The 27831-nt window shown below is 43.7% G+C and overlaps 3 protein-coding genes across 7 annotated transcripts in view; 1 reads left to right on the forward strand and 2 right to left on the reverse strand.

Moving 5' to 3' along the window:
* The window catches only part of LOC148126708 (vomeronasal type-2 receptor 26-like), a 74153-nt gene extending 70621 nt beyond the window's left edge, over positions 1 to 3532 (forward strand). For all 5 annotated transcript variants that reach the window (XM_087927898.1, XM_087927899.1, XM_087927900.1 and 2 more), the window contains 2 exons: positions 586 to 712; positions 1969 to 3532. In XM_087927898.1, coding sequence (XP_087784024.1) covers positions 586 to 712; positions 1969 to 2879 — 1038 coding nt within the window. In that variant the 3' untranslated portion in view covers positions 2880 to 3532. The remainder of the gene's footprint in view (positions 1 to 585; positions 713 to 1968) is intronic.
* LOC113451539 (vomeronasal type-2 receptor 26-like) overlaps positions 1 to 27831 on the reverse strand; it is a 214170-nt gene that overhangs the window by 173402 nt on the left and 12937 nt on the right. The gene's annotated exons all lie outside the window — the stretch shown is intronic.
* Positions 24144 to 25098, reverse strand: LOC148126709 (vomeronasal type-2 receptor 26-like). Its single transcript, XM_087928441.1, has one exon. The coding sequence runs from the start codon at positions 25086 to 25088 to the stop codon at positions 24192 to 24194; it is 897 nt and encodes a 298-aa protein (XP_087784567.1). The 5' UTR covers positions 25089 to 25098; the 3' UTR covers positions 24144 to 24191.

Below are 27831 nucleotides of genomic sequence, written 5' to 3' on the forward strand. Positions count from 1 at the left end.
AAATTTGAAGAGAAAAGCCTTTGCTGATATCCGATATAATGAGAGACAGTTTGAAAAGAATTTCTACTTAGATTTGGCCTTAGGCTTCTACAAGAGAGCACCTTATCTAAAAACCCTTGAATGCAAATGTTCATCTTGATTGTTAGCCTCCTCAAGTTTTTTGGGGGGGGAGGAGGGGAATGAAGTCTCCAAATGTAACTAATAACAAACTTCGTATTAGTTTTATACTAATTATACAGATTTGTAATTCAGATATGTTATTGTTCAACTAACATGGAACAAATTTGTTCTTTCATGCCAGTTGTTATTATTGAAGTTATTCAGCAGAAAGGACCTTGTCTTGGACACCTGGTTAAGCCTTATAAATATCTCCGACTGACAACTCATATCCATTGCCCAGATGCTGCAGCAAAAGATACCTGGCTCACACTTTTTGAGGGACATGTTCTAATGACCTCACATCTATCTCATATCACTACAGTTCGAAAAACTGAGCAGTCACTTTAAATCTTATTTCAAGAACATGTCAGCATGTCAGGCTGGTTAGTGCTAATTTTTTTTTTTAATTCCTGTTTTTCTGCTTAGTCTCTTCCTCAGTCCAAATGTGTGGAAAAATGTCAACCTGGATTTGTCAAGCAAGCTCGAGAAGGAGAGCCAGTTTGCTGCTATGACTGCATTCCTTGTCCAGAGGGGACCATCTCCATTCAAGAAGGTGCTCAGGCTGAAGATAATGGAAGGGCTTGTAGAAGTGGATTCATCCAGAGTGTTTATATGGAACTGCAAATTAAAAAAACAGTTTGAAGCTCAACTGCTTGTTAATTTTCATACTGCACAATTTATGATCTAAAGGAAAGAATAGTAAAAAAAAATTCTTAAAGGAGAAGCTGGATAAAGGCAGAAATGTGAAATATTGAGCAAACTTTATTACACCCAGAGCCAATATCTCTTCTGCTTTTTACTTTTGAATGTGATCTTCCACATTTATATCTTTAGGAACATTCTTTGAATCTCAAGGCATTATTTTAGGTCCACCTAATGTAAGGCTAATTTTGATGCATTCTCCATGGGCTTCCCCTTGAGGGTCATTGGGAAGGTGTTGCTGCTCCACAATGACTTGGACAGTTATGACTGCTCCTCATTTGACACATTTTACCATTGCTGCCAGCAGCCATTTCTTTGTGAGCTAACTAGGTTTTATAAGATACAACATCCTTGGGATTCAGTATATTAACAAATGTCATTAGGCACAACCCAGGATATTTGCCTAGAAAAGTTAACTATTTCATTTTCACACTTCTAATAATGCAGCTTCCTATCAAGTATCTGCATGTTACAGAGGAAATTATTCATTTCCTAGAACTTCCCCAAATTTGGTACACCTTAGCAACATAGGTACAGATGATAGATGAAAGGTAGGTAGGTAGATAGATAGATACATAGATAGATAGTTAGATAGATAATGATGATGGATGGATGGATAGATGGATGGATAGATGGATGATGATAGGTAGATTATAATGATAGATAGATGTTTGGCAGATGATAGGTAGATAGATAGGTTGGTAGGTAGGTAGGTAGATAGGTAGATGATGGATGGATGATGATAGATGATGATTGATAGATGATGATGATGGATGGATGGATAGATAGATAGATAATGATGATATAGATAGCTAATGAATGGATGAAAGATATGTAGACAGATGGATGGATGATGATAGATGATGTTAGATAGATGGGTAGGTAGGTAGGTAGATTGATAGATAGAAAGATGTGTGTGTGTGAGAGAGAGAGATGACAAACACACCTAGAGATAGAAAATCACATTCTTCAGAATTTTTTTTTGTTCAACTCTTAACAAATGCTTCTTTGAAAATGCTTGGGGTACCAACTGTTGTGGCACAAAAGTATTTCTTGAAATGTAAAAGGACAGAAGATTAAAGAAATATTGCTTTGTTGTTTTCTCAGATATGGAACAATGCATGAAATGTCCAGATGATAAGTATCCAAATGAAGACCGAGTTCAATGTATCTCCAAAGCTGTATCCTTTCTATTGCATGAAGAATATCTGGGCATCATCTTGGTCTCCTTTGCCCTATTCTTGTTCCTAACTTCAGGTTTTATCTTCGTTATATTCTTTCAATATCTAGAAAGTCCCATTGTCAAAGCTAACAATCGTGACCTCTCTTTTATCCTCCTGGTCTCCCTCTTGCTTTGCTTCTTGTCTCCTTTTCTCTTCATTGGTCAACCAAGGAAAGTCACCTGCCTTTTGCGACAGATGGTTTTCAGCATCACTTTCTCAGTTGCCATTTCCTCTCTCTTGGCCAAGACAATCACAGTGGTGCTGGCTTTCCTGGCCACAAAACCAGGAAACCGAGTGAAGAGATGGTTGGGGAAGAGTTTAGCCAATTCCATCATCCTTTCTTGTTCTGCTGTCCAAATTATCCTCTGCTCCATCTGGCTTGGAGCTTCTCCCCCATTCCCTGAATTTGACTTTCATTCTCAACCTGGAGTGGCCATCTTGCAATGCAATGAAGGCTCCATTGTCATGTTCTACATCACCCTCAGCTACCTGGGCTTCCTGGCCACCATCTGTTTCATAGTGGCTTTCCTGGCCAGGAACCTTCCTGGGGCTTTTAATGAAGCCAAGCTTATAACCTTCAGTATGCTGGTCTTCTGCAGTGTCTGGGTGACTTTTGTGCCCACCTACCTGAGCACCAAAGGGAAATACATGGTGGCTGTGCAGATCTTCTCCATCTTGGCCTCTAGTGCTGGGTTGCTGGGCTGCATCTTCATCCCCAAATGCTACATAATCATTCTGAGGCCAGACCTGAATATGAAGGAGCAGCTTATAACCAGAAGAAATGAAGAAATGTGAGACGGGGATTTTAAGTCTCAGCATTTTCCAACAAGCCACACTTATAAACTGCTCCAAGCTGCCCTCCATCCATAAGCAGGCCAACAATTTTGGTTGAAATGATTAAAAGGCTGGTGCAAGATCCTGTTCCACATCCTTGTCTAGTAGAATTCCTAGATGTTCACTCAGCTCTTTTGAACTCTTAAGATGGCATATCTTTCGTGGAATTTTAGCATACCTGCTATGAGGTTTTTGAAATGTGATATTTGTGCAATGTGAATCTTTTGCTGATGCCAAAAATATGTTGGTGGTGCCCTAAAATTTCCATTAGTTTAGTTGTATCATCATTCATCTGCAGTTGGTGTGCTTTGCAATTTTGGGCTCAAGATCACATTAGTAGTTTAATCTGGATTCAGCAACTAGTCAACTAAGTTATTATAAATAAGTTAAACAAGAAAGTAGCTAACATAGACCATAATAAGATTTTTATAAAGGAATTTCTACAGAATGGGATGATTGAATGTCCCATTGATGTCAGGGAGAAGTAAAATTGCCCCTAAATGCTGAATCAGAAGTTGTGGTAATGCATACACCGTCATATTCTGCTTCTGGACAGTCCAAAGAATCCAAACCAAAGAGTCCACAGATTGTCATTAGGAAATGAAGGTAGGCCCTGGTCTTATCTATGAGACTTATTCTATATGTCACCTAACAGCTAGTTGGGTTAGAAATATATAAACCAGGATAAACATTTTAAAATTGTATCTTTAAGAAAATGCAAAACTGTAATTAGGTGTGGTATCTCAAACAGCCATAAGATGGAGCCAGAAACCTGGATTGTTTTAGTCTTAGTCTCAGAAGAAAGTGTGTCTGAGTGAGTATCTCTGTTTCCTTCTCTTGGAAAATATTGCTGTTCCTCCATTTCTTCTAATTGACTGATATTTCTACATTTGATGTAAATTTGTTACTGAACTGTTTTTTGACACTGGGTTTGATATTTGGATTATCCCTGGATTGAAAACTGACTGATTTAACTTGTGAATGACTTTGGATTGCTTATTTTGGACTTTGCTTAAACCTGTCTGGAAGTAAAAACCTACATTTATTGTACAGTGTATCTGTGTACTGTGTGTGTATTATTCAAACACTTCTCTCAAATAAGTCTTCCTATATCTTCTCATTCTCCTAACGGGGAATTACCTCAACACTTTTTCAAGAGACAACTGGACTTTCTTGTCTTTCTTTGAAGATGTTTCACTTCCCATTCAAGAAGATTCTTCAGCTCTGACTGGATGGTGGGGAATGGAAAGATTTATAATTGCAGACAGCTGGTCATTTTCATTCTTTTAGAGAATCATTGAGGCCACCTGGATATTTTTCTATGTCATTAGGGTCACCTGAGTAGTACAAATGGGTGTGGCATCTTCTTGGAACTGTTGAAAGAATGTATTCAAACAAGGAAAGCCAGTTGCCTCTTGCAAAAGCACCTTTGGGATAACCATGACATGGATGGCTGAGAATCTCCATAGACACCTTCTTGGAACTAGTCAAATACCCATGTCCTGGTCCACATCATACAGTTAATGAGGTGGTTTGGGGGACAAGATGCTTTAACCTCCTCCTGAGGGAGAGTCTATCATCTTTTTGTGCAATCTTCTCCAGCCTTCTAATGAAAATTGATGTATGAATAGGAAAAGGGAAATGCTGTATTTCAACAAATATTTAACAAATTTTAGAAGTGGAGAGGGCATGAGTGCCACCAAATGTTGTTCTTTCAAAGCAGAGCTGAACCACTTTTCAGATGATGTTAACAATATGGTGCAGATTGATCTTGACAGTGTAGAACCCTGGGCCGTATCTAACAAAATGAAATTCAATGTAGACAAAAGTAGAGTCCTACACTTAGGCAAGAGAAACCAAAAGTACATATACAGACTGGGTGAAACCAGGCTCTATTGCAATAACTGTGAGAGGGATCTTGGAGTATAAGTGGACAACCAGCTAAATATGAGCCAGTAGTTTGCAGCAGCAGCCAAAAAAGCTAATTAACAGAGAGATACAATAAAGATCAAGTGAGATACTAATACCACTCTATATAGCTTTAGTAAGAGCACACCTAGAGTACTGCATCCAGTTTTGGTCACCACACTATAAAAAGATGTTGAGAAAAAGTACAGAGAAAAGCAATAAGGATGATTAGGGGACTGGAGCCTAAAACATATGTGGTGGGATTCAAATTTTTTTACTACCGGTTCTATGGGCATGGCTTGGTGGGTGTGGTAGGGCAAGGATACTGTAAAATCTCCAGTCAGAGGTAGCATTTGCCGGTTCTCAGAACTACTCAAAATTTCCACTACCGGTTCTCCAGAACTGGTCAGAACCTGCCAAATACTACCTCTGGGAGACTCTACATCATTTCTGACAAATGGCAGTCTAATCTCTTCTTGAAAGCTTACAGTGATGAAGCTCTCACAACTTCTGAAGGCAACCTATTCCATTGGTTGATTATTCTCATTGTCAGAAAACTTCTCCTAATTTCCAGGCTAAATTCTCCTTGTTCAGTTTCCATCCATTATTCCTTGTCTGGCCTTCGGGTGCTTTAGAAAATAGCTTGACACCTTCCTCTCTGTGGCAACCCCTCAAATATTGGAACACTGCTATCATGTCTCTCCTGGCAATTCTCTTCACTAGACTAGCCATACTGAGTACTTGCAACCATTCATTGTATGTTTTAGCCTTTAACCCTGACTAATGTTAAGAGTAGGAATTGTTTCTTGTTAAATCCGGGGATCGGGTCACAAAAGAGGCGAGACGCTTAAGTGAACATTCAGCTCTTTATTTCAGCTCTGGATATGGACAAAGGCAAGTGTGTAAAACCGCTTGGCTTTATACAGCCGGCCGGCGGCTCGGCGGCCAATGGCAGCGCTTCGAATCTCCCGCGATCGGCTCGGCCAATCGCGGTAGATTCCTAGCGCTCCAATCACGGCCAGTCAGTCAGCCAATCGGGCTTCAGTCCAGGTGGGCCAATCAGGGTGTGAGTTTTCAAGAATGCTAATACAGAACACCCCTCCCCTCATGGTTTCGTCTGACGCCGCGTCGTGACGTAGTCGCGCAGGTAGGTGGGGCTTCGAGTTTGCCTGGTCGACCTGCGCGGTTCAGTCTGTGTGAGGTCGCTGGCCGGTTCAGACGGGCTCCGCGTCGCTCTCCACTCTGTCGATGGAACCGCCTGGTGAGGTGAGCCGGGCCTGGCGCCGCAACTCCCGTCCGGGTGTCCTGGGCTGGTCGAGTTGTGGTTTCTGTTGCTCCCGCTCTGTTTTCTCGGGCTGGTTGAGCTGGCTTGGCTGCACCTTCCAGGTGAAGAACCCGTCTGCGACAAGTCGAGGTCTGTAGGTGAGTCCGGTTGGTTTGCTTGGTCGTTGCTGTCTTCTGGTGGGTGGTGTGTTCGGCTTGCGCTGCTGGGGTGTGTGTCATGGTTGGTTCCGGTCTTTCGTTGGTTTCTGGGTTGGTGGTTGAGGCTTCCCCTCCCTCTCTGCTTTCTTTGGCCGCCGTTGTTGCTGGGTCGATGGGGGTGTTGGCGGCTAGTCTGGATCGTAGCTGGTCGATGTGCCGCTTCCAGCTCCTTCCGTCTGTTGTTTGTAGTCTGTATGATCGGGGCCCGGTTACCTGCGTTATTTGTGCGGGTACCCAGAGGGGGTCTCCCGTGAAGTTTTTCGCGTAGACGGCATCCCCGATGTTGAATGTCCGGTACCGGCTGGAGGAGTCCGGGGGTTTCTCTGGGTTGTAGGTGGGGTGTAGGCGGTCCAATGGGGATCTTAGTTTCCTCCCCATCAGCAGTTCCGCTGGGCTCTTGTTCGTTGTTGTGCTTGGCGTGATGTGTTGTATAAACAGTAGTCTGTTTATTTTTTCCTGGATGTCGCCGGTTTCGATTTTCTGAATGGCCTTTTTTGTGTATTGGACCATTCGTTCCGCCCTACCATTTGCCGCCGGGTGAGCCGTCGAGGTTAAGGCGTGCCTGATGCCCCGTTCGGCTAGGTATTTTTCAAATGTTATTGCCGTGAACTGGGGCCCGTTGTCCGACACTATGATGTCCGGTAACCCGTGCGTTGCGAAGAGTCTGTTAAGCTTGTCGATGACCGCTTCAGTCGTTGTTGTTCTCATGGTGCTTACTTCCAACCAGTTGGAGTAAGCGTCTACGGTGATGAGGAACGTATACCCTTGGTTGGTCCGGCGAAGTCTATGTGCAATCGCGACCATGGTCCTCTCGGGTTTCCCACTCTCGGATCGGGGTGGCGGGGGGTTGGCTCTTGACTCTTGGCACTTGCTGCACCCAGCGACCCAAGTTTCTATTTGTTTGTCCATCCCCGGCCACCAAGCGTAGCTCCTGGCCAGGGCTTTCATCTTGACAACCCCTGGGTGTCCCTCGTGCAGCAATGCCAACACTCTGTCTCACAGTGCTTCCGGTATGACCACCCGGTCGCCCCAGAGTATGCAACCCTTTTGTGAGAACAGCTCAGTTTGGCGGTTTCTGAAGGGTTTGAAATATTCGTTACCTTCAACTTCTGGCCATCCCTGCTCTACCCAGCTCAGTACCCGCGCCAGCCGTTTGTCTTTATTTGCTTCATGGGCAATGTCTGGCGCAGTTAAGAGTGGGCACGGCATGGTCTCAATCTGTAGGGTCATCGTTGTGGGCGCCGGGTCGTCGTCTATGTCCGGTAGAGGTGCCCGGCTTAGTGCGTCTGCGTGCAGAATGGTCTTACCGGGTCGGTGTGACAGCTCGTAGGAGTATGCCGCGAGGAACTCGGACCACCTCGTCATCCGGGGCGACAGGATGTTCGGGGTGGCCTTGTTCCCTGCGAGTATTCCGAGCAGGGGCTTGTGGTCCGTTATGATTGAGAAGTTCCTGCCGTAAAGGTATTCGTGGAACCTTTTAACTCCGGCGACGATGGCGAGGGCTTCTTTGTCTAGTTGACTGTAGTTTCTTTCCGGTTTTGCTAGTGTCCGGGAGAAGAAGGCGATGGGTGCTTCCTTCCCGTCAGGTAGGGTGTGGCTGAGGACTGCTCCTATGCCGAAGGGTGAGGCGTCGCATGTTACCGAGAGCGGGAGGGTCTCGCTGTACTGAATCAAGACTGCGTCCGATGTTAGCAAGTCCTTGGTTCGTTGGAACGCAGTCTCCTCCCGCTTCCCCCAGGTCCAGGTGGCCGCCTTATCGAGTAACCGGTGTAGGGGTTCCGCCACGGTCGCCTTTTGGGGTAGGAAAACATTGTAAAAGTTAAGCAACCCCAAAAATGCTTGTAGCTCCGCCTTGTTGGTTGGTGTGGGGGCTTCCTTGATGGCCCTGAGTTTCTTCCCGGTTGGGTGTATTCCGTGCCGGTCCAGAAGGTACCCCAGGAACTCGACCCTCTCAGTGTGCAGTTGGCATTTGTCCCTTTTGACTTTAAGGCCGGCGTTTTTGAATTTGTTAAGCACCGCCCTTAAACGGGTCTCCAACTGTTCTTTGTCGGTGGCTGCGATCAGCACGTCGTCAAAGTAGGGAACCACCCCTTTGATGCCCTGGAGGAGCCTTTCCATGAGGCTTTGGAAGACTCCTGGGGCGACGCTGACTCCAAATTGGAGTCAGTTGCAACGAAAGGCCCCCCGGTGTGTGACAATCGTTTGCGCCTCGGCTGTCTCCGCGTCGACCGGCAGTTGTTGATACGCTTGTGCCAAATCGAGTTTTGCGAAGACCCGGCCTCCCCCCAGTGAGTGCAGGAGGTGCTGCACTACTGGGACGGGGTAGGCGCTCTGCTGTAGCGCGTGATTAAGGGTGGCCTTGTAGTCCCCGCAAATTCTAATGGAGCCATCGGGCTTGATGGGGGTGACTATGGGCGTCTCCCAACGGGCATGGTCGATGGGTTCTAGCACCCCTTGCGCGACGAGCGCAAAAGGCACTCGCCGGGGTTTTAGGTGGATGGGGTGACGTTGGGGTTAAGGTTGAAAGATATAGGGGGCCCTCGGTACTTGCCTAGCGAGTTGTCGAAGACTTCCTGGAAATCCCTCATGAGGGTCGCTTCCCAGTCGGCCGCGTCTGTGCGGTGGATGCCGGTCACTTTGATGCCAAGCGGGGCGAACCATTGTAGGCCAAGCAAGCTGGGGTGGTCCCGGTCCACGATCGTGAGTGGCAAGACGTCGGTGTGGTTCTTGAACGTTACCTTGAAGTGCCCGATGCCAACTACAGGGATGCGGTTTCCCTGGTAGTCTTTCAGGATTAGCTTCTGGTCGTCCAGCTCGTTGCGGCGGATGGTCGGGACCAGGCGCTTGATTGTGCGCCATGAGACCATTGAGAGGAAGGACCCGGAGTCCACTTCCATCTCGCAAGGCCGGTCCTCGATGCTCAGGGCCACGTGTACCTTCCGGGCGTCTGTGGTCGATGAATGGCCGATGACGACTGTCTGATGGGTTTCTTCACGCCGCTGTGCCTCGCTGAGTCATCGGCTCCAGTTGTCGCGGCTCCACCGGCTCTCTGTGGGTCGGTCTCGGTGTCTGGGTGGGGTGCCGTCCCGTCGTCGTGGGCTGTTGCCTCGGCGCTGCGGGCTGTAGCTCTTCTTGTTCCGGCACACCTTGGCGATATGCCCCCGCTTCTCGCAATGCCTGCAAATGGCATTGAGAAAACGGCATTCGGAGCGGGGGTGATCGCCGCCGCAACCGGCGCACCGGAACCCCGACTTACGACTCCGGTGGTCTCGGCGATCGCGCTCGGTCTGCAACCGATGGATCTCCTCGTCCTCGTCCTCGGTGTCGGACTGGGATTCGAGGTCGCCGTGGTGCGCGGTCGTCTCTCGCTGGCTGGTGTCCCGGGGCTTCGCGGCGGCTGGGGTCGCCTCGTTGGTCGGTGGCCATTCCGGCGCGTTGGTTTGTCTCATCCGCGCTGCGGACTGGCGGGTGGCCTCGGTGGCGGTGGCCTCGGCGAGGGTGTCGGCGAGGGAGATGTTGCCTCTGGCCATCAGCCGGCTCTGCAGCACGGGGTCTCGGAGTCCGAGGACGAGTCGGTCCCGGATCGCCTGGTCCAGCTCGGGGAACTCGCAGGGGTCTCCCATGTTCTGCAGCTGGGCCACGAAATCGCTGATGGACTCGCCTTCGCGCTGGTCCCGGTGGTAAAAATCATACCTGCGGATGAGGATGGGCACGGTGGGGGCGTAATGGCGGCGCAGGATGGGCTCGAGGTCAGCCCAATCCATCTCCTTGACGTCGGTGGGCCTCGCGAGTGCCTTGGCCATTTTGAACACCGCGGCCCCACAGTGCGTTAAGAATACTGCCCGCTTCCTCTGGCCGTTGGCGTCCTTGAGGTTACTGCATTCCAGAAACATCTGGAAGCGGTCAATATAGGACTCCCAGTCTTTGGTTACTGGGTCGAATGGAGCGGGCGGCAGGGTGCTGGCCATCTTGTAGGGCGCTGGTCACCGATGCCACGTGCTAGTTGGTCCTCGCCTCATGATCCCACCTTCGTCGCCAGTGTTAAATCCGGGGATCGGGTCACAAAAGAGGCGAGATGCTTAAGTGAACATTCAGCTCTTTATTTCAGCTCTGGACATGGACAAAGGCAAGTGTGTAAAACCGCTTGGCTTTATACAGCCGGCCGGCGGCTCGGCGGCCAATGGCAGTGCTTCGAATCTCCCGCGATCGGCTCGGCCAATCGCGGGAGATTCCTAGCGCTCCAATCACGGCCAGTCAGTCAGCCAATCGGGCTTCAGTCCAGGTGGGCCAATCAGGGTGCGAGTTTTCCAAGAATGCTAATACAGAACAGGTTTTCTTTTTTCTTAGATCTTCATTTATTCATCTTAAGTTAAGCTGAATTGCTCATGATGAAGTTAAATTTCACTTTCCATCCATCGCAGAAAATTCCTTTTTTGATCACAGCTGACAAAGAGCCAGGAAAATGTCAGGCTGTGGACTGTATCATTGAGTAAATAGAGTTATAGTCTATGTTGACATTTTTTTCTTGATGCGCACAGTGTTTCTTTCCATATTCATGTAAGATTCTGAAGATCCTTTATATTTTGAAGGTTTTTTTAGTTTATTATATAAATTATGGTATTGCGTTCCTAGAGACTGAGCTGAAGTTCTCATTATGGTCCGTGCTTCCAGCAGGAACGTGGACCGTTCCTATTGGTTGATGTCATTTGACATCCGAGTATAAAAGGGAGCTGTCAAATGACATCAGCTGTTGCCCGCAAGCTGGCTGCCTTGTTATCATAGCAAGTCGCGGCAACCCTTCATGGTTAAAATAAAGTTACAGTTGAAGTTTGCTCTGTGTTGCCTCTGTCAATCCACTACCTATACTACACTGGTGACTAGAATGGGATATGTCTAGAGGCAACCAAGCAAGATTGCTGAGCAAAAATCACTTCAAAAAGAGCTGAAGTCATTTCCGAGCTGAATGTCACTGTAAGAGCTGGTTGTTACTATTCACGAGTGCGAATTTCAATTTCCCTCAGAAGAAACCAGCACCTCAAAAGACGAGATGACTTCAACCCCTGTGTTCCCCCCCTTCAGACCAACAGCAGAGACTTGGGAGTCTTACATTAATCATTTTGACTGCTTCCTAGACGCTATCAATCTCACTGACATCTCTAGCCACAGGAAAAAATCAGTTTTTTTAAGCTTTTGAGGAGCCACGGTATTTGACACTGCTACCACATTACTGGCACCAGGATCAGTAAAAGCTATTCCATGGGAAAAATTGCAGGAAATCCTGTGTAACCATTATTTCCCTAAGCTCTCTCATATTGCCTGGCACCACACCTTTAGGAGACAAACCCAGGCTGAAGAAGAGACTATTAGCAGGTATATGGCAGCTTTTCGAACAGCTTCCTTACCCTGTGGGTTTAGAGATTATCTTGAGGACATGCTATTAGACCAACTAGTCTGTGGAGTTAGAGATCTGAGGTTACAAAGATACCTCCTAACTAAAGGGGATTTGACTCTTAAAATAGCAATAGAGGAATCTCAAGCTGCTGAGCTGTCAGCCTCTCAGAGGCAGAAATTCAAGGGAACCCTATCAGTCAGAATAGCTCAGCCATTCATTATGACAAAGCCTCTCTAGAATAATATTGTCAATATTTCGTGGATAATGCTCTTCAACTCTTTGGGAATAAATTTCCTTCCTATTTAGTCTATCATTATATGGATGATATATTGATAGCAGCCCCAGATTTTGATGAATCTAAGTTGTTAAGAGTTAATGGATATTGTGGCACAACAGGGATTGTATAAAGCCTCAGACAAAATTTAAAAGGTAGAACCTTATACATACTTAGGACATAGAATGTGGCACAATTTCTTCATTCCAATTCTTCCTGAATTACAAGTACAGAAATCATATACCTTAGTACAATGGGAAAAATTACTTGGCATTATTAATTGGGCACACCCATTCTTCTACATTACAACTGGTGATATGTTGCCCTTATTTCAGTCTTTGAAGGGAGCACAATCACCAGGAGATCTAGTTGTATTAACTGATCTTCAAAGAACATGTCTTCAAGAAACATTGAATAAGTTTAAGCATCGATATGTGGACAGGATAACAGCCTCAACAATAGGACTTTGTTTAGCTATTCTTCCTACTGCATCCTTACCCACAGGATGTCTTTATTCTAATGCCTCTCCACAAGCAGTCAACCTTCATGAATGGATTAATTTGTCAGCTACTCCGCCTAGAAATGTTTATCCTTATCAATCAGCATTAGAGGATTTGATTATTAAAGGTCGTAAACGAGCCTTACATCTTACAGGACAGGATCTCATTAGCATAGCTTTCACTCGTACAAAAGTTGAACATGAGCATTTGATGATGATTTCAGAATCATATCAGATAGCCTTTTCTCAATATGTGGGAAACTTGTATTCTTTACTCAAGGATCCTAGAATAGTGGTTACTACTACTTTAAATCTGGCCTTTTCTTTCATTTTTGTGCGAAATCCTATTTCTAAAGCTCTTAAAGTTTTTACTGCTGACTTACCTACAAGGAGTGTGGTTGTCTGGCAGATTCAACAACAATGGTATTCTAAATTTACTGCCACACAGACTTCAGCTCAACGTGATCAGCTGGCTGCTGTGATTTTGGCTTTACAATTGTTCAATGACCAACCTATTAACTAGTTTGTTGATACTCAATATGTGTATTTAGCTATGCAATCTCATCCCTTTTCTTATTGTGCTCTCTCTTTGGAAAAGAATTTGTTATCCTTGTTTTTATCTTTAAAGAATAGTTTGGAAACTCACTTGTATTCTTTGTATGTAGAACACATTTGAAATCATACTCCCTTTACTAATGCTTTGACTGAAGGAAATCAGAAGGCAGATGAATCCTTAAAGGATGTTGCATCTTTGTTTGTTGATCCTGTTGATAGCCATTCTTATTTTCATCAAAATGCCAAATCGCTTGCAAAGCAATTTAAAATTTCATTATCTCAAGCTCAGGATATTGTCTGTGCTTGTCCAACTTGTTGGCAACTGTCAGTTCCCTTTCTAGTGGGTGTCAACCCACAAGGAACCCAAGCTAATCAAATTTGGCAAATGGATGTAACACAATTTTCAACCTTTAAGCCATACTGTTATCTTCACAGGTCTATTGACACTCATTCACATTTCCTTTGGGTTACTGTTTCAAAACAGGATGTTATTTCTCATTGCCTATCCTCTTTTGCTGCAATGAGTCGGCCTTCTCAGTTGAAAACTGATAATGGCCCAGCTTATATTAGTAAGGAATTTCAAACCTTTTGTCAGAAATGGAATATTACTTTAGTGCACGGAATTCCTTATAACTCTCAGGGTCAAGCTATAGTTGAGCGAGCTCACCGTACTTTTAAGGCATTGCTTCAAAAACAATTACAAACTGAGTCTGGCCCTTACCATCTGCAAAAGATTCAAAATCTCATTGCTGTAGCATTATATACTTGGAATTATTTAACCTTTTTAGATTTTCTTGCAGACTCACCTGTTAATTTGCATTTTTGAACTACTGAATCTTTAACAAGGCCTTTGGTAAAGTATCGCCAAGCTCCAGGTCCAACCTGGAAAGGCCCTAAACCACTGATCACCTGAGGTTGTGGTTACGCTGCCGTGGAAGATCCTTCTAATCAATAAGCAGTGTGAGTTCCAGTATGCTGTGTTCGTCCATATCATGGCATGGCATGGCACCAGGGCCTTCACAACCTGATTCCAGATTTCAATCTTCATCTGAACACGGAAGCCCGTTTTCCAAGGTCAAAGCGCCCACAAGCCATCACTTGGGGCCAGGTTAAATCTACTATATATCAAGCTCAACAACAACTGCAACAGGCCTCATTACCTCAGACTCCTGAAAATCTTGTTGCTGCTGTTTTTGTTATTATTACTGTTAATTCTGTTACAATTTTACTTTGTATTTTCTTGTTTATGGTTAATGGTGTTTCTGCTCAAAATGACACTTCTGTGGTTTGTCTTAACTCTAATTTGTGGGTTTGTCATACCCAATACATGTTTATGACCCATGGCACAAATATTACTTTATACTATGAGCCCCGAATGGCATCTGGTCAAATTTCTTTTACCCCTAACTTGATCATATCTTCTACATTTATTATCTCACAACTACAATCTATTTCACACTCCTGGCTATTTTCTAAACCCCCTATGCAATTGAATTCCGTCTGTTGGCGTTACTTGAAAGTTAGTCAATATACAAGGGGTCTGTGTTTCTGTTGTCACGCTAAACACACTTGGCTTCTTAATTGGTCTGATTATGATGCTGCTCAGCACATCTTTAAAAAGCTAGGGAATTATAGTTATTGTTCTAACTACTATTGGTTGTCAGGTACCATTAATTTTTCTTTGTATGGATTTAATATAGCTCCTGATGTGTATCCTGACAATTTTCCTATTTTTAATGTGGTTCTTTTTTGATAAGTATGCCACTAAAGTTCATCCTCAGATTTTTTCATTCTTTGAATAAAACTATTGAGGATGAGCTTGCCAATTTATAATCATACATTCAAAATAATATCCATGCTCAGTACTCATCTTTTGAGTGGCTAACCAATTGGCTTCCTGATTGGTCTTGGCTCTGACAGTTTTTCTTTTATGTTATAATTATTATTATTGTACTAATTGCAACCTGTTGTTTTATTCAATGTATTTCAAATTTATTCGCATTGTTTCATCCTACTTCCCCCTCCCTTACTCCTTTACAATTCCAATACATTCATAAATCTTTGAATCCTCCATTTAAAATAAAAAAACAAGGATATGTAGAGTTGTAATTGCAGGAATGTTCCTATCTGATGGCAAACCTTAGGTAATGAATGTTTACAAAGCAAATACAACTCAGGCAAACAAAGTCACTAATGTAAAGGAGGATTAGAGAGAGGAAGTAAACATATGTTAGACTTTAACTAGAGATAATTAATTGTGTTAATTACTATGCTAAACAGTAATGAAAGTTAAGCAATAACTAAAGTTAACTAATGTTGGAGGATTACTAAAAATGTGTATAAATGCAAGAGTAGACTCCAATAAAGTTCATCATGATTCATTTGATCATGATCAAACACCTCGACTGCCTCGTCATTACAACAGCGGAGACAATCACCTCAGGGCATCTTGCAAGTTCAGGAATACCATCAGTCTAAAATGCCAAAGAAAGGGGCATTTAGCCAGGATCTGTCAGGCAGGAAAAACTTTTATTCAGCCTCAGCCACCTCAGACAACTCAGCATTTTCAAAAACAAGTTGAAGACTGTTTCACCTGCTACCAAGCTAAACCAATAGACAAAGGCTGTAACAAAATTGGTGTTATTGTCTCTTTAGAAGGAAAACCTTGTAAGATGGAAGTAGACACCAGATCAGGACTCTCCATCATTTCTTGGAGCACCTTGAAGTGACTGTTTCTGTGAATGGCAAAGAAGAGGCTTCAGGACTGCAACCTAACCCTGCATGACTATCAAGCCCTAACCATCCCAGTCATCGAAAAAGGCAAGTTTTTCATTCATTTTCAAAATTTTAAGGGTCACTTGCCTTTGGTGGGGGTGGATAGTTTCCTCCCAAGCCTGCTGGTTTCCTGCCCTTGGCCTTCATATAGGAGGAATCTACTATATCACCAATTTAGAAGTGGATGCCCTGTTTAATGACTATGCTGATCTATTCAGCGAAGGCCTAGGATGTTACATGGGAACCCCAATATTCTTCAATTTGGACCCTCTAGCAGTTCCAATCTGTCTAAAGCCTCGAAGAGTGCCTTTTGCAATCCTCCCTAAGCTGGACAAGGAACTGGATAAACTAATTAATCAGGGAATTTTGGAACCTGCGGACTTTGCGAAGTGAGAAACACCCACAGTGACACCCCTAAAAAAAGATGGCAGTTTGAGAATTTGCACAGACTATACATGTTCAATAAATAAATATTTGCATATCAGCACATACCCAGTCCCAGTTATCTAGCATCTACTTCATTCCTTCGAGCCAGGAACCATTTTCATGAAACTTGACATGTCCCAAGCATATCAACATCACCCTGTTGATGACTTAGCTGCTGAACTACAGACTATTGTAACTCATAGGGGCACCTTCAGGTATAGGTGTCTCTAGTTTGGAGTCAGTGTGGCCCCAGGAATTTTTCAGTCATTAATGAAGAGGCTGCTACAAGGATTACCTGGCGTAATAGCTTATTTCAATGAAATATTAATTTCTGTGTCTGACAAACCTCAATTAATACAAAGAGTTTGATCTGTCCTTGAGTGTTTCAGAAAAGCAGGCCTCAAATTGAAGAAAGAAAAGTGCACTATTGCCACTCCGCAGGTTGAATTTCTGGGCTACCAAGTTGATGCCCCTGGCATTCATCCAACTGATTCCAAAGTCCGCGCTATCCATGATGGACCCACACCTTCTAATAAGACTGAACTGCTGTCTTTCTTGGGACTCCTTAACTTTTACACCTCCTTTTTGCCCCACAAGGCTTCCGTTGCAGAACCTCTGCATAGACTTTTGGACAAACACTCCTCTTGGCATTGGGGACCTAAGGAAGCCTATGCTTTTAAAGCAGTCAAATCTTTACTTACATCTGATGCTGTCCTAATTCAATTCAACAAAAATTAGCCTTTAGTCTTAGCCACAGTGCCTTTGGCATTGGAGTTGTAAGTCACAGACTACCCAATGGGTCCGAAGCACCCATTGCCTTTTTCTCCAGAACATTATCTTCTGCAGAATGCAACTACAGTCAAATTGACAAGGAGGCTTTAGCTGCAGTTGCTTCAGTTAAAAAGTTTCATTAGTTTCTCTATGGCCACCACTTCGAACTAATAACAGACCACAAGCCCCTTTTGGGCCTGCTATCAGGCAACAGACAAACACCTCTTTCACCTGAATTCTTGCCTTTTAAAATTCACCAGCAAGCATTGTCTTCGTTGAAAGGCTGCCTACTATGGGGAACTAGGATAGTTATTCTGTCTCAGTTACAGAGGTCAATTTTGACAGTGCTTCATGAGGGCAATCTTGGCATTGTCAGGATGAAGGCTTTAATTCACAATTATGTGTGGTGGCCTGGCATGGATGCCCAGATCACTAGCTGAGTAAATGCTTGTCAGCCATGCCAGGTCACCAGACCATCTCCACCAGCAGCCATCCCAGGAAGATGGGAAGATTCAGGAACCCCCATGTCCAGGCTACATATTGATTTGACTGGCTCTTTTCATGGGCAAACATTTTTAGTAATAGTTGACACTTTCTCTAAGTGGGTAGAGCTAGTCTTAAAGCCTGCTACAACTTCCGAAGCTGTAGCAAAAGCCCTGCTGCAAATCTTCATTACCCATGGTCTTCCTGACACCATTGTGTCAGACAATGAACCCCAGTTCACTTCCTATGACTTTGGTGTATTCCTGGCTAACCTGGCTAACCTAAGGATTGGACATGTCCTAAAAGCCCCTTTTCAGCCAGCTAGTAATGGCCTGGCTGAGAGAGCTGTCAGATCTACCAAGGAGGCCTTGGAAAGGCTTGGGCCTGCTGACTGGCCCTCCAGACTTGCTAAATACCTTCTAAATCAGCACATGACCCCCTGTACTTCTACAAACAGGTTCCTAGCTGAGCTCCTAATGGGTTGACATTTGAGAACCATCTTGGACAGACTCCATCCATCCCAATTATGCTCCAGCAATGCCTTTAGGGTCAAATAGCCAGGTTAGGATGTTCATTGAAAATGAGCAGGTATTTGCCAGGAACTATGTGGGCCACCCCTTATGGCTGCCAGGTGGAATTGTGGCTGTAACTGGCCCTAAGTCATACAAGGTCCAGTTGCAAATTGGTCGCAGCACCATGTGGATCAATTAAGGGGTTGTTGGAGTGCTTCTACAGGTGGCCCTCCAGATGACTGCCCCATGACCAGACCACCCACATCCAAAGCAAGCCACCATGGTCCCAACAACAATGCCAGCCTGCCCGGACAGTCCTTGTTGATGCTTCCTGAGCCGTTGGACACTGAGAAGCTGGTTCTATCATTGGCAGAGGCTCTGCATTTAGCAGAAGGTCCTCATGCTGCGACGGCTCCAACTGAACTAAGAAGACCCAGCCGACTGCGCAAGTGCCAAGAGTATCTGAAGGACTACACATGCTCCATTTTGGGAGAAAGGAGTATTGCGTTCCTAGAGACTGAGCCGAAGTTCTCACTGTGCTTCCAGTGGGAACGTGGACTGTTCCTATTGTCTGATGTCATTTGACAGCCAAGTATAAAAGGGAGTTGTCAAATGACATCAGCTCTTGCCTGCTAGCAGCCTTGTTCACGCAGCAGTCGCGGCAACCCTTTATTGTTAAAATAAAGTTACAGCTGAAGTTTACTCTGTGTTGCCTCTGTCAATCCACTGCCTACACTACATATGGGCTGTGAGTTCTGCAACTAAGATGGTAGGAGTGCTTAGGGAAGCTGTGATCTGATTTCTTGCCACTTTTCCCCAGAAACAGAAGTGAGGGGACCTGATGACCCTTTTTCTGGTTGGGTTGTTAGATTAAAACGGTCATATAAGAATTGGAGAAACAAAGGTATGCTTTTCTTTTAAAGGCTGGGTTGTTACAAAGGTCAGTATTCTGTTCGTGAAACTAGGTTGTTAAGTGCAACATTCCTAGCATTCCTAAAACTACTCTTTAGATCTTCAGCTCTGATTTTAAGTAGAGAGGAATCTTGCTTAGCACTGAACCAGTGCAGACTCAGCTAGCCGGTGGCAGGAACACAGATATCTAATTGAATCTGTGATTCTATGAGCAACTATATCTGCCTGCCTGCATTGCCTGAATGTGGGTAAAAGTTGCTCTTTTTCTGTAAAAAAAATCAATATTTATATAAATATTTATAATATTTACATACAAGCCTGTTATGTCCCACCTTCCAAAATAAACAGATAAGGCTGAAAGCAGCAGTCCTCGCAAATAAAGGCAGCAAACAGGAATCTTCACTGATAACAGCTGTAGTTAGCCTCCACAAGATAGTCCAAGTTAATAGTTCCAACGAAATAAATCCAAGTCCCAACAAGATATTTCAGGTTTAAATCCTCCAAGCCAAAATCTTCGGTTCTCCTTGCAAACAGTTTGTTCTGGACAGAGTGCAGAGTCATCTCTCTCCCTTTATAGAGCAGCAGCTAATTAGTCTAATTACTGATCTGCCCTCCTCCTGCGCTCCCGTTGGTTTCTTCTCGTAAGGAGACGCCTGCTTCTGACATCCACCCAGCAATCATCTAAATTATTACCTTCACCTGAAGACTCCATAAGTTCCTCATTATCAGCCGTTCCCGGCTGATAACCTGATTGAGAAGCCAAGGAGGTTGAAGGTCGGTCCTGCAAATCAAATGTGTCCTCCCTTGTAACATTCGTCTCCTCCTCTTCATTGAAATCACTAATACTTGCTGATTCATACAAGTCCTCCTCGCTGGAGCTTTCATTCAAAAAACCTGTAGCTGATGCCGGAATCACAACACTATCCCTCACCGCAGGGCCCTTCCCCCGGGTCTGACGATCCGGATGCGGTTTCGAAGGGAAGCGTGCATGAAAGTCTCGAAGCAGATCCGGAGCATGAAATGTTTCACAAAATCATAGTCAATAAAGCTTGTCGTAGCCCCTGAATCCACCAGTGCCACGGCAGGAATTCCCTCCTTCCGGGATTGCAAGAATATACGAGTGTCCAAAAGTAAATGTCGAGGAGGGCCAGAATTTACTTCGGCAATTTGGGATGAGAGTGGAAATTGTGCCCGACCTAGGGTTTCCCCGAAGTCGGGCCTACCCTGTTTCCCGATGGGCCAGCATTGGTTTCTGGTACAGGTCCACGAGTCCCCTTCCGAGTGCAGGAATTTACAAAATGTCCCGAACCCCCGCAATAAAGGCACAAACCTTCCTGAAACCTTCTCGAACGTTCTTGCACCGTTAAGCGAGGGCGGAGTGCGCCTATCTCCATCGGCTCCTCTGCTGGGATCCTGGATTGGTAAACCCTCATAGGCGGGATGCGTGCACGAGAAAACACAGATGGTTCCGCAACGGTCCGTTTACACCCACGTTGTTGTTAGCGAGCTTCAATATGTAAGCATTGAGTAATTAATGTGTCCAAAGTCGAAGCACGCTCTGCATGGATTAATTCATCCTTGATAATGTCAGACAAGCCCTCCTGAAATGTTGCCATATGAGCTGGTTCGTTCCAGGTAGAGTCCATACACAACAAGCGGAATTCTGCCACGTATTCTTGCAAGGGACGTTTGCCCTGAGTAATATCCTTCAACTTTCTGTCCACAATTTGTGATTTAATCGGGTTCTCAAACATTACGTTCATCTGTTGAAGAAACCCCTGGAAATTGTCTAATAATGGGCTATCCTGTACTAATAAGGGAGTAGCCCATTTGGCAGCCTGCCCGGTTAACAAGCTAATAATAAACCCCACTTTAGCCCGGTCGGTTGGAAAATCTTCAGGCCTCACAGAAAAATACAGTTGGCACTGACCCAAAAATGTTGAAAACATGTCTGTTTGCCCAGAAAATTTTTCTGGCATAGCTACCGGGTTTTTCCTCATAGGGGGTGCAGGGGGGGCTCCAGCTGCAGCTGAAACAGTTTGAGAATTGGGAACAAACGTTAACAATTGAGTTACCTGATTCTGAAGGGACACATTGCTCTGAAGTAACTGATTAATTTGTAACTGCTGCTGCTCGATCAATTGTTGCATTTGAGTGAAATCCATCGTTGCAAAGATGGTCTGATAGGTCCGGAACAAAAATGTTATGTCCCACCTTCCAAAATAAACAGATAAGGCTGAAAGCAGCAGTCCTCGCAAATAAAGGCAGCAAACAGGAATCTTCACTGATAACAGCTGTAGTTAGCCTCCACAAGATAGTCCAAGTTAATAGTTCCAACGAAATAAATCCAAGTCCCAACAAGATATTTCAGGTTTAAATCCTCCAAGCCAAAATCTTCGGTTCTCCTTGCAAACAGTTTGTTCTGGACAGAGTGCAGAGTCATCTCTCTCCCTTTATAGAGCAGCAGCTAATTAGTCTAATTACTGATCTGCCCTCCTCCTGTGCTCCCGTTGGTTTCTTCTCGTAAGGAGACGCCTGCTTCTGACATCCACCCAGCAATCATCTAAATTATTACCTTCACCTGAAGACTCCATAAGTTCCTCATTATCAGCCGTTCCCGGCTGATAACCTGATTGAGAAGCCAAGGAGGTTGAAGGTCGGTCCTGCAAATCAAATGTGACCTCCCTTGTAACATTCGTCTCCTCTTCTTCATTGAAATCACTAATACTTGCTGATTCATACAAGTCCTCCTCGCTGGAGCTTTCATTCAAAAAACCTGTAGCTGATGCCGGAATCACAACACAAGCCATTCCCAGCCAGTCACATAACCACCTGCCTGGGCCATGCCTTTCCTTCCCCATAGCTCCTTATAGCTGCCCGCGCCTCACCTTGCCATCCCTATAGCTCCTCATAGCTGCCTGGGCCTTGCCCTGCCCTCCTCAGGCCTTGGAAACTGGCAAAAAACACTTGCTAAGCAACAGGCCACTAAGTAAGGACCTGGCCATTAAGAGACGACCACTTAAATTTGGTTTGCCAGTCACATGGCCACCTGCCCTGCCCTCCCCAGGGTTCCTCAGGCATTGGAAACTTGCAAAAAATACCTGCTAAGCAACTGGCCACTAAGCAAGGACCTGGCCATTAAGAGAGGATCACTTAAATTTGGTTTGCCACCTGCCCTGCCCTCTCCAGGGCTCCCCTGGCCTTAGAAACTGGCAAAATCACTTGCTAAGTAGTTGTCCACTATGCGAGGATCTGGCCATAAAGCAAGGACCACTGAAATTTGGTTTGCCAGTGACATGGTCACCTGCCTTGCCCTCCCCAGGATTCCTCAGGTTTTGGAAACTGGCAAAAAACATTTACTAAGCAACTGGCCACTAAGCAAGGACCTGGCCATTAAGTGAGGACCACTTAAATTTGGTTTGCAAGTCACATGGCCACCTTCACAGGCCTCTCCAGGCACATGTCCACCTAGCCACTCCCACCCCATTCACATGACCACCAAGCCATACCCACAAATTAGGCCATGCCCAAAGAACCAGTTGTTCAGAAATTTGAATCCCACCCCTGGAATGCCACCAACCTGGAATATCACTAAACTCCATAGCTCTGGATGGATGAACTTCCCTAATGGTCTCCAGAGACAAGTTACTACATTGAGAAACAACAAAAGTCACCTAGGTGTTGAACTATCTTCATCCAGCATCACTTTCTGGACAAGACCTGACAGGAAGGCCCACAACCACTATAGAACAATGCTCCCAGGGATGGATCTATGATTTTCTTTTTTCCAGCTACTCCTCTGGAAATGGAGCTCTGAAGAAGTTTGGGCTCCCCAGAGAAGTTGCTTCTCTGTGTTATTTTCAAAATTCTGGCCTCTTAGATCTCATCTGCTACTTCTCCAGTAATTGTCCTTGAGGTAAACATTAGACAGAATCAACATCTTGCATCAGAAAAGGATATATGCCTCAGTCACACACATTATGGCACAAGTTTGGGGACAGGTAGGGACTGTGCTATTGACTGTACTTTCTGTCTTTTCCAGGTGAAGCTTGGTTTGTCTCTGTCTGATTCATGAAAGTTTATAGAATTTCCAAATTGGAAAGGTGCTTTGAATTCATCTAACTCTTCTTCTTCTTTAGAAACAGGAGGGGGGGGGGGTGATTCAGACCTATGAATTATGGATCTTCTGCTTCTATTTCTGTTCCTTCTATCCCAGCCAATTTCTGGGAGGCTTGGAATGAAGTGTCCGTTGAGTTTGAAGCCCCCGAGTAGTAAAAAACCATGGAGCTATTACAGGCCAGGAGACCATCTCATTAGTATAATCACCACTGGAACAAAAATTGTGCGTACAACAATGATGCCTTTCAACAGGGCTCCTTATGGTCAGTTTGACATGTAAGTCATTCAGTGTGATGATGTAACACTAACCCTCTATTTGCTCTTCTAATATTCTCATTCTTTTCTTCTTATTTCACTTATTGCCTATATCATAGGACCTGGCTAATTTCTTGAACTGTTTTGATTTCCATTGTTCCTCTCTTTTGACTTATTTTGTAGAAAAAGCTCGAATCCATTGGGCAGGAAAAAAAATATCTTAAAAAGGGCAGATTCTTTCCTGGTCCTATCATGAGTTATTGCTTGAATACCAACTGTAATTTAAAGTAGTTAGTGAATGAGGTGTAGTTGCCTCTGCCCAGCCCCTTTATATATATTTTTAACCATTCTTTCCTAATTAATGCCTGATCCTTGTAGGAACAGAGAGTGACTTTACTTACTTTTCTCGGTCACTTATGAAACAATCTCTTCCTATAACAATGATTTTACTTTAATGACTGAATGATTTTGAATCTTGGTTACTTGGCAGTTCAAAATTAGGACTGTTACAAATAGCAATAGCACTTAGACTTATATACTGCTTTATAGTGTTTTACAGCCCTCTCTAAGTTACCAACTGCAGATGAATAATGATACAACTAAAATAATGGAAATTTTAGGGCACCACCAACATATATTTTTGTCATCAGTACAAGATTTCCATTGCACAAATATGTTTCAAAAACCTAATATCAGGTAGGCTAAAGGCCCAGGACAGTTATGCCATCTTAAGAATTCAAAAGAGCTGAGTGAACATCTAGGAATTCTACCAGATAAGGATGTAAAACAGAAGCATCAGCGTTTTAATCATTTCAACCAAAATTGTAGACCTTCTTAGGTATGGAAAGCAACTTGGACATTTTCTAAGGGCGGCTTGTTGGAAAATGCTGAGACTTAAAATCCCCCTGTCTCACATTTCTTTATTTCTTCTGGTTGTAAGCTGCTCCTTCATATTCAGGTCTGGCCTCAGAATGATTATGTAGCATTTGGGGATGAAGATGCAGCCCAGCAGCCCAGCACTAGAGGCCAAGATGGAGAAGATCTGCACAGCCACCATGTATTTCCCTTTGGTGCTCAGGTAGGTGGGCACAAAAGTCACCCAGACACTGCAGAAGACCAGCATACTGAAGGTTATAAGCTTGGCTTCATTAAAAGCCCCAGGCAGGTTCCTGGCCAGGAAAGCCACTATGAAACAGATGGTGGCCAGGAAGCCCAGGTAGCTGAGGGTGATGTAGAACATGATAACGGAGCCTTCATTGCACTGCAAGATGGCCACTCCCAGTTGAGAATGAAAGTCAAATTCAGGGAATGGGGGAGAAGCTCCAAGCCAGATGGAGCAGAGGATAATTTGGACAGCAGAACAAGAAAGGATGATGGAATTGGCTAAGCTTTTCCCCAACCATCTCTTCACTCGGTTTCCTGGTTTTGTTGCCAGGAAAGCCAGCACCACTGTGATTGTCTTGGCCAAGAGAGAAGAAATGGCAACTGAGAAAGTGATGCTGAAAACCATCTGTCGCAAAAGGCAAGTGACTTTCCTTGGTTGACCAATGAAGAGAAAAGGAGACAAGAAGCAAAGCAAGAGGGAGACCAGGAAGATAAAAGAGAGGTCACGATTGTTAGCTTTGACAATGGGACTTTCTAGGTATCGAAAGAATATAACGAAGACAAAACCTGAAGTTAGGAACAAGAATAGGGCAAAGGAGGCCAGGATGATGCCCAGATATTCTTCATACAATAGGAAGGATACAACTTTGGGGATACATTGAACTCGGTCTTCATTTTGATATTTATCATCTGGACATTTCATGCACTGCTCCATATCTGAGAAAAGAACAAAGCAATACTTCTTTAACCTTTTGTCCTTTTACATTTCAAGAAATACTTTCTTGCCACAACAGTTGATACCACAAGCATTTTTAAAGAAGCATTTGTTAAGAGTTGAACAAAAAAATTCTGAAGAATTTTCTATCTCTATTATCTGTTTGTCATCTCTCTCCCTCACACACACACACATCTATCTATCAATCAATCTATCTATCTTTCATCTATCCATTAGCTATCTATATTATCATTATCTATCATATCTATCATCTACCTACCTACCTACCTACCTATCTATCTTCTATATTATCTATCATCTATCTGTCTGTCTGTCTATCATCATCATCTATCATCATCCATCCATCCATCCATCTATCATCATCCATCCATTAGCTGTCTAGCTATCATCATCTATCTATTAACATCCATTTATTGTCTACGTACCTGCCTATCTACATATCTATCTATCTATCTATCTATCTATCTATCTATCATCTGTCAAATCTATCATCATCTACCTATTATTATCCATCCATCTAACCATCCATATCTATTTATCTATCTATCTGTCTGTCTGTCTATCTATCTATCTATCTATCTATCTATCTATCTATCTATCTATCTATCAGCTGTCGATCGATATATTTATCATCTATCTATCATCTATCTATCTATCACCACCAATCTACCCATTTACCCATCTATCCATCCGTCCGTCCATCTATCATCTATCTATCATCATCCATTTATCCATCAATCAATCTATCTTTCTATCTATCTGTCTGTCTGTCTGTCTGTCTGTCTATCTCTCTATCTCTCTATCTTTCTATCTATGATCTATCAGTTGTATCTATGTTCCTAAGGTGTATCAATTTGGGGAAGTTCTAGGAAATGAATAATTTCCTCTGTAATGCACAGATGCTTTATAGGAAGCTATATTATTAGAAGTGAGAAAATGATAAAGTTAATTTTTCTAGACAAACATCCTGGGTTCTACCAAATGACACGTGTTAATGTACTGGATCCCAAGGATGTTGTATCTTATAAAACCTAATTAACTCACAGAGAAAACTAGTCCTGCAAGTAACCAGAAATGGCTGCTGGCAGCAATGGTGAAATGTGTCAAATGAGGTGCAGTCATAACTGTCCACTTCATTGTGGACCAGCAACACTTTCCCAGTGACCCTTAAGGGGAAGCCCATGGAGAATGCATCAGAATAAGCCTTACAATAGGTGAACCTAAAACAAGGCCTTGAGTTTTGTTGAGGTAATTCCTCATTAGGAGAATGAGCACATACAGAGAGACATATTTGAGAGTAGTGTTTGAATAATACACATACACAGCACACAGATATACTGTACAGTAATTGTAGGTTCTTACTTCCAGAAACATTAAGCAAAGTCCAAACAAGCAATCCAAAGTCATTCACAGGTAAATCAGTCAGTTTTCAATCCAGGGACAATCCAATAACAAATTCCAGTGTCAAAAACAGTTCAGTATCAGACTTACATCAAATCCAAAAATATCAATTAGGAAAAATGGCAATACTTTCCAACAGAAGGAAACAGAGATTCACTCACTTCACTGAGATTCTTCTGAGACTAAAGCTCACAGTCCAGAAACATCAGAACAGGAACTAAACAACCCAGGTTTCTGCCTCTATCTAATGGATGTTTGAGAAACCACACCCAATTGCAGTTTTTAGCATGCTCTTAAAGAGACAGTATTAAAATGTCTATACTGGTTTGAAAATTGTCCAACCCAAATAGCTGTTAGGTGACTTACATTCCTAACAAGTTTCAAAGAACTCAGATGTTCCTAGAGTTATAGATGTGGAAGATCACATTCAAAAATAAAAAGCAGAAGATATATTGGTTCTGTCTGTAATAAAGTTTGCTCAATATTTCACACTTCTGTCTCTATCCAGCTTCTCTTTTAAGAATTTTTTTTTTACTATTCTTTCCTTTAGATCATAAATTGTGCAGTATGAAAATTAACAAGAAAGCAGCTGAGCTTCATATTGTTTTTTAATTTGCAGTTCCATATAAATACTCTGGATGAATCCACTTCCACAAGCCCTAACATTATCTTCAGCCTGAGCACCTTCTTGAGTGGAGATGGTCCCCTCTGGACAAGGAATGCAGTCATAGCAACAAACTGGCTCTCCTTCTCGAGCCTTCTTGACAAATCCTGGCTGACATTTTCCCACACATTTGGACTGAGGAAGAGACTAAGCAGAAAAACAGGAATTAAAAAAAAAACATTAGCATTAACCAGCCTGACATGCTGACATGATCTTGAAATAAGATTTAAAGTGACTCAATTTATAGAGCTGTAGTGATATGAGATAGATGTGAGATCATTAGAACATATCCCTCAAAAAGAGTGAGCCAGGTATCTTTTGCTGCAGCATTTGGGCCATGGATATGAGTTATCAGAAGGAGATATTTATAAGGCTTAGCTAGGTATCCAAGAGAAGGTCCTTTCTGCTGAATAACTTCAATAAGATAACAACAACTAGCATGGAAGAACAAATTTGTTCCACGCTAGTTGAACAATAATAAATCTGAATTACGAATTTGTATAACTAGTATAAAGTTTGTTATTAGTTACATTTGGAGACTTCATTCCCCTCCCATCCCCCCAAAAACTTGAGGAGGTTTTCAGATAAGGTGCTCTCTTAGAAGCCAAAGGCCAAATCTAAGTAGAAATTCCTTTCAAATAGTCC

The sequence above is a fragment of the Pseudonaja textilis genome, chromosome 2 (genome assembly GCF_049901715.1).
Source record: "Pseudonaja textilis isolate UNSWEBS1 chromosome 2, rPseTex1.2, whole genome shotgun sequence".
NCBI classification, from domain to species: Eukaryota; Metazoa; Chordata; class Lepidosauria; order Squamata; family Elapidae; genus Pseudonaja; species Pseudonaja textilis.

Excerpts from the sequence above, each read along its gene's own strand:
- LOC148126709 (XM_087928441.1), bottom strand. The coding sequence starts at position 25,088 with ATGAAATGTCCAGATGATAAATATCAAAATGAAGACCGAGTTCAATGT.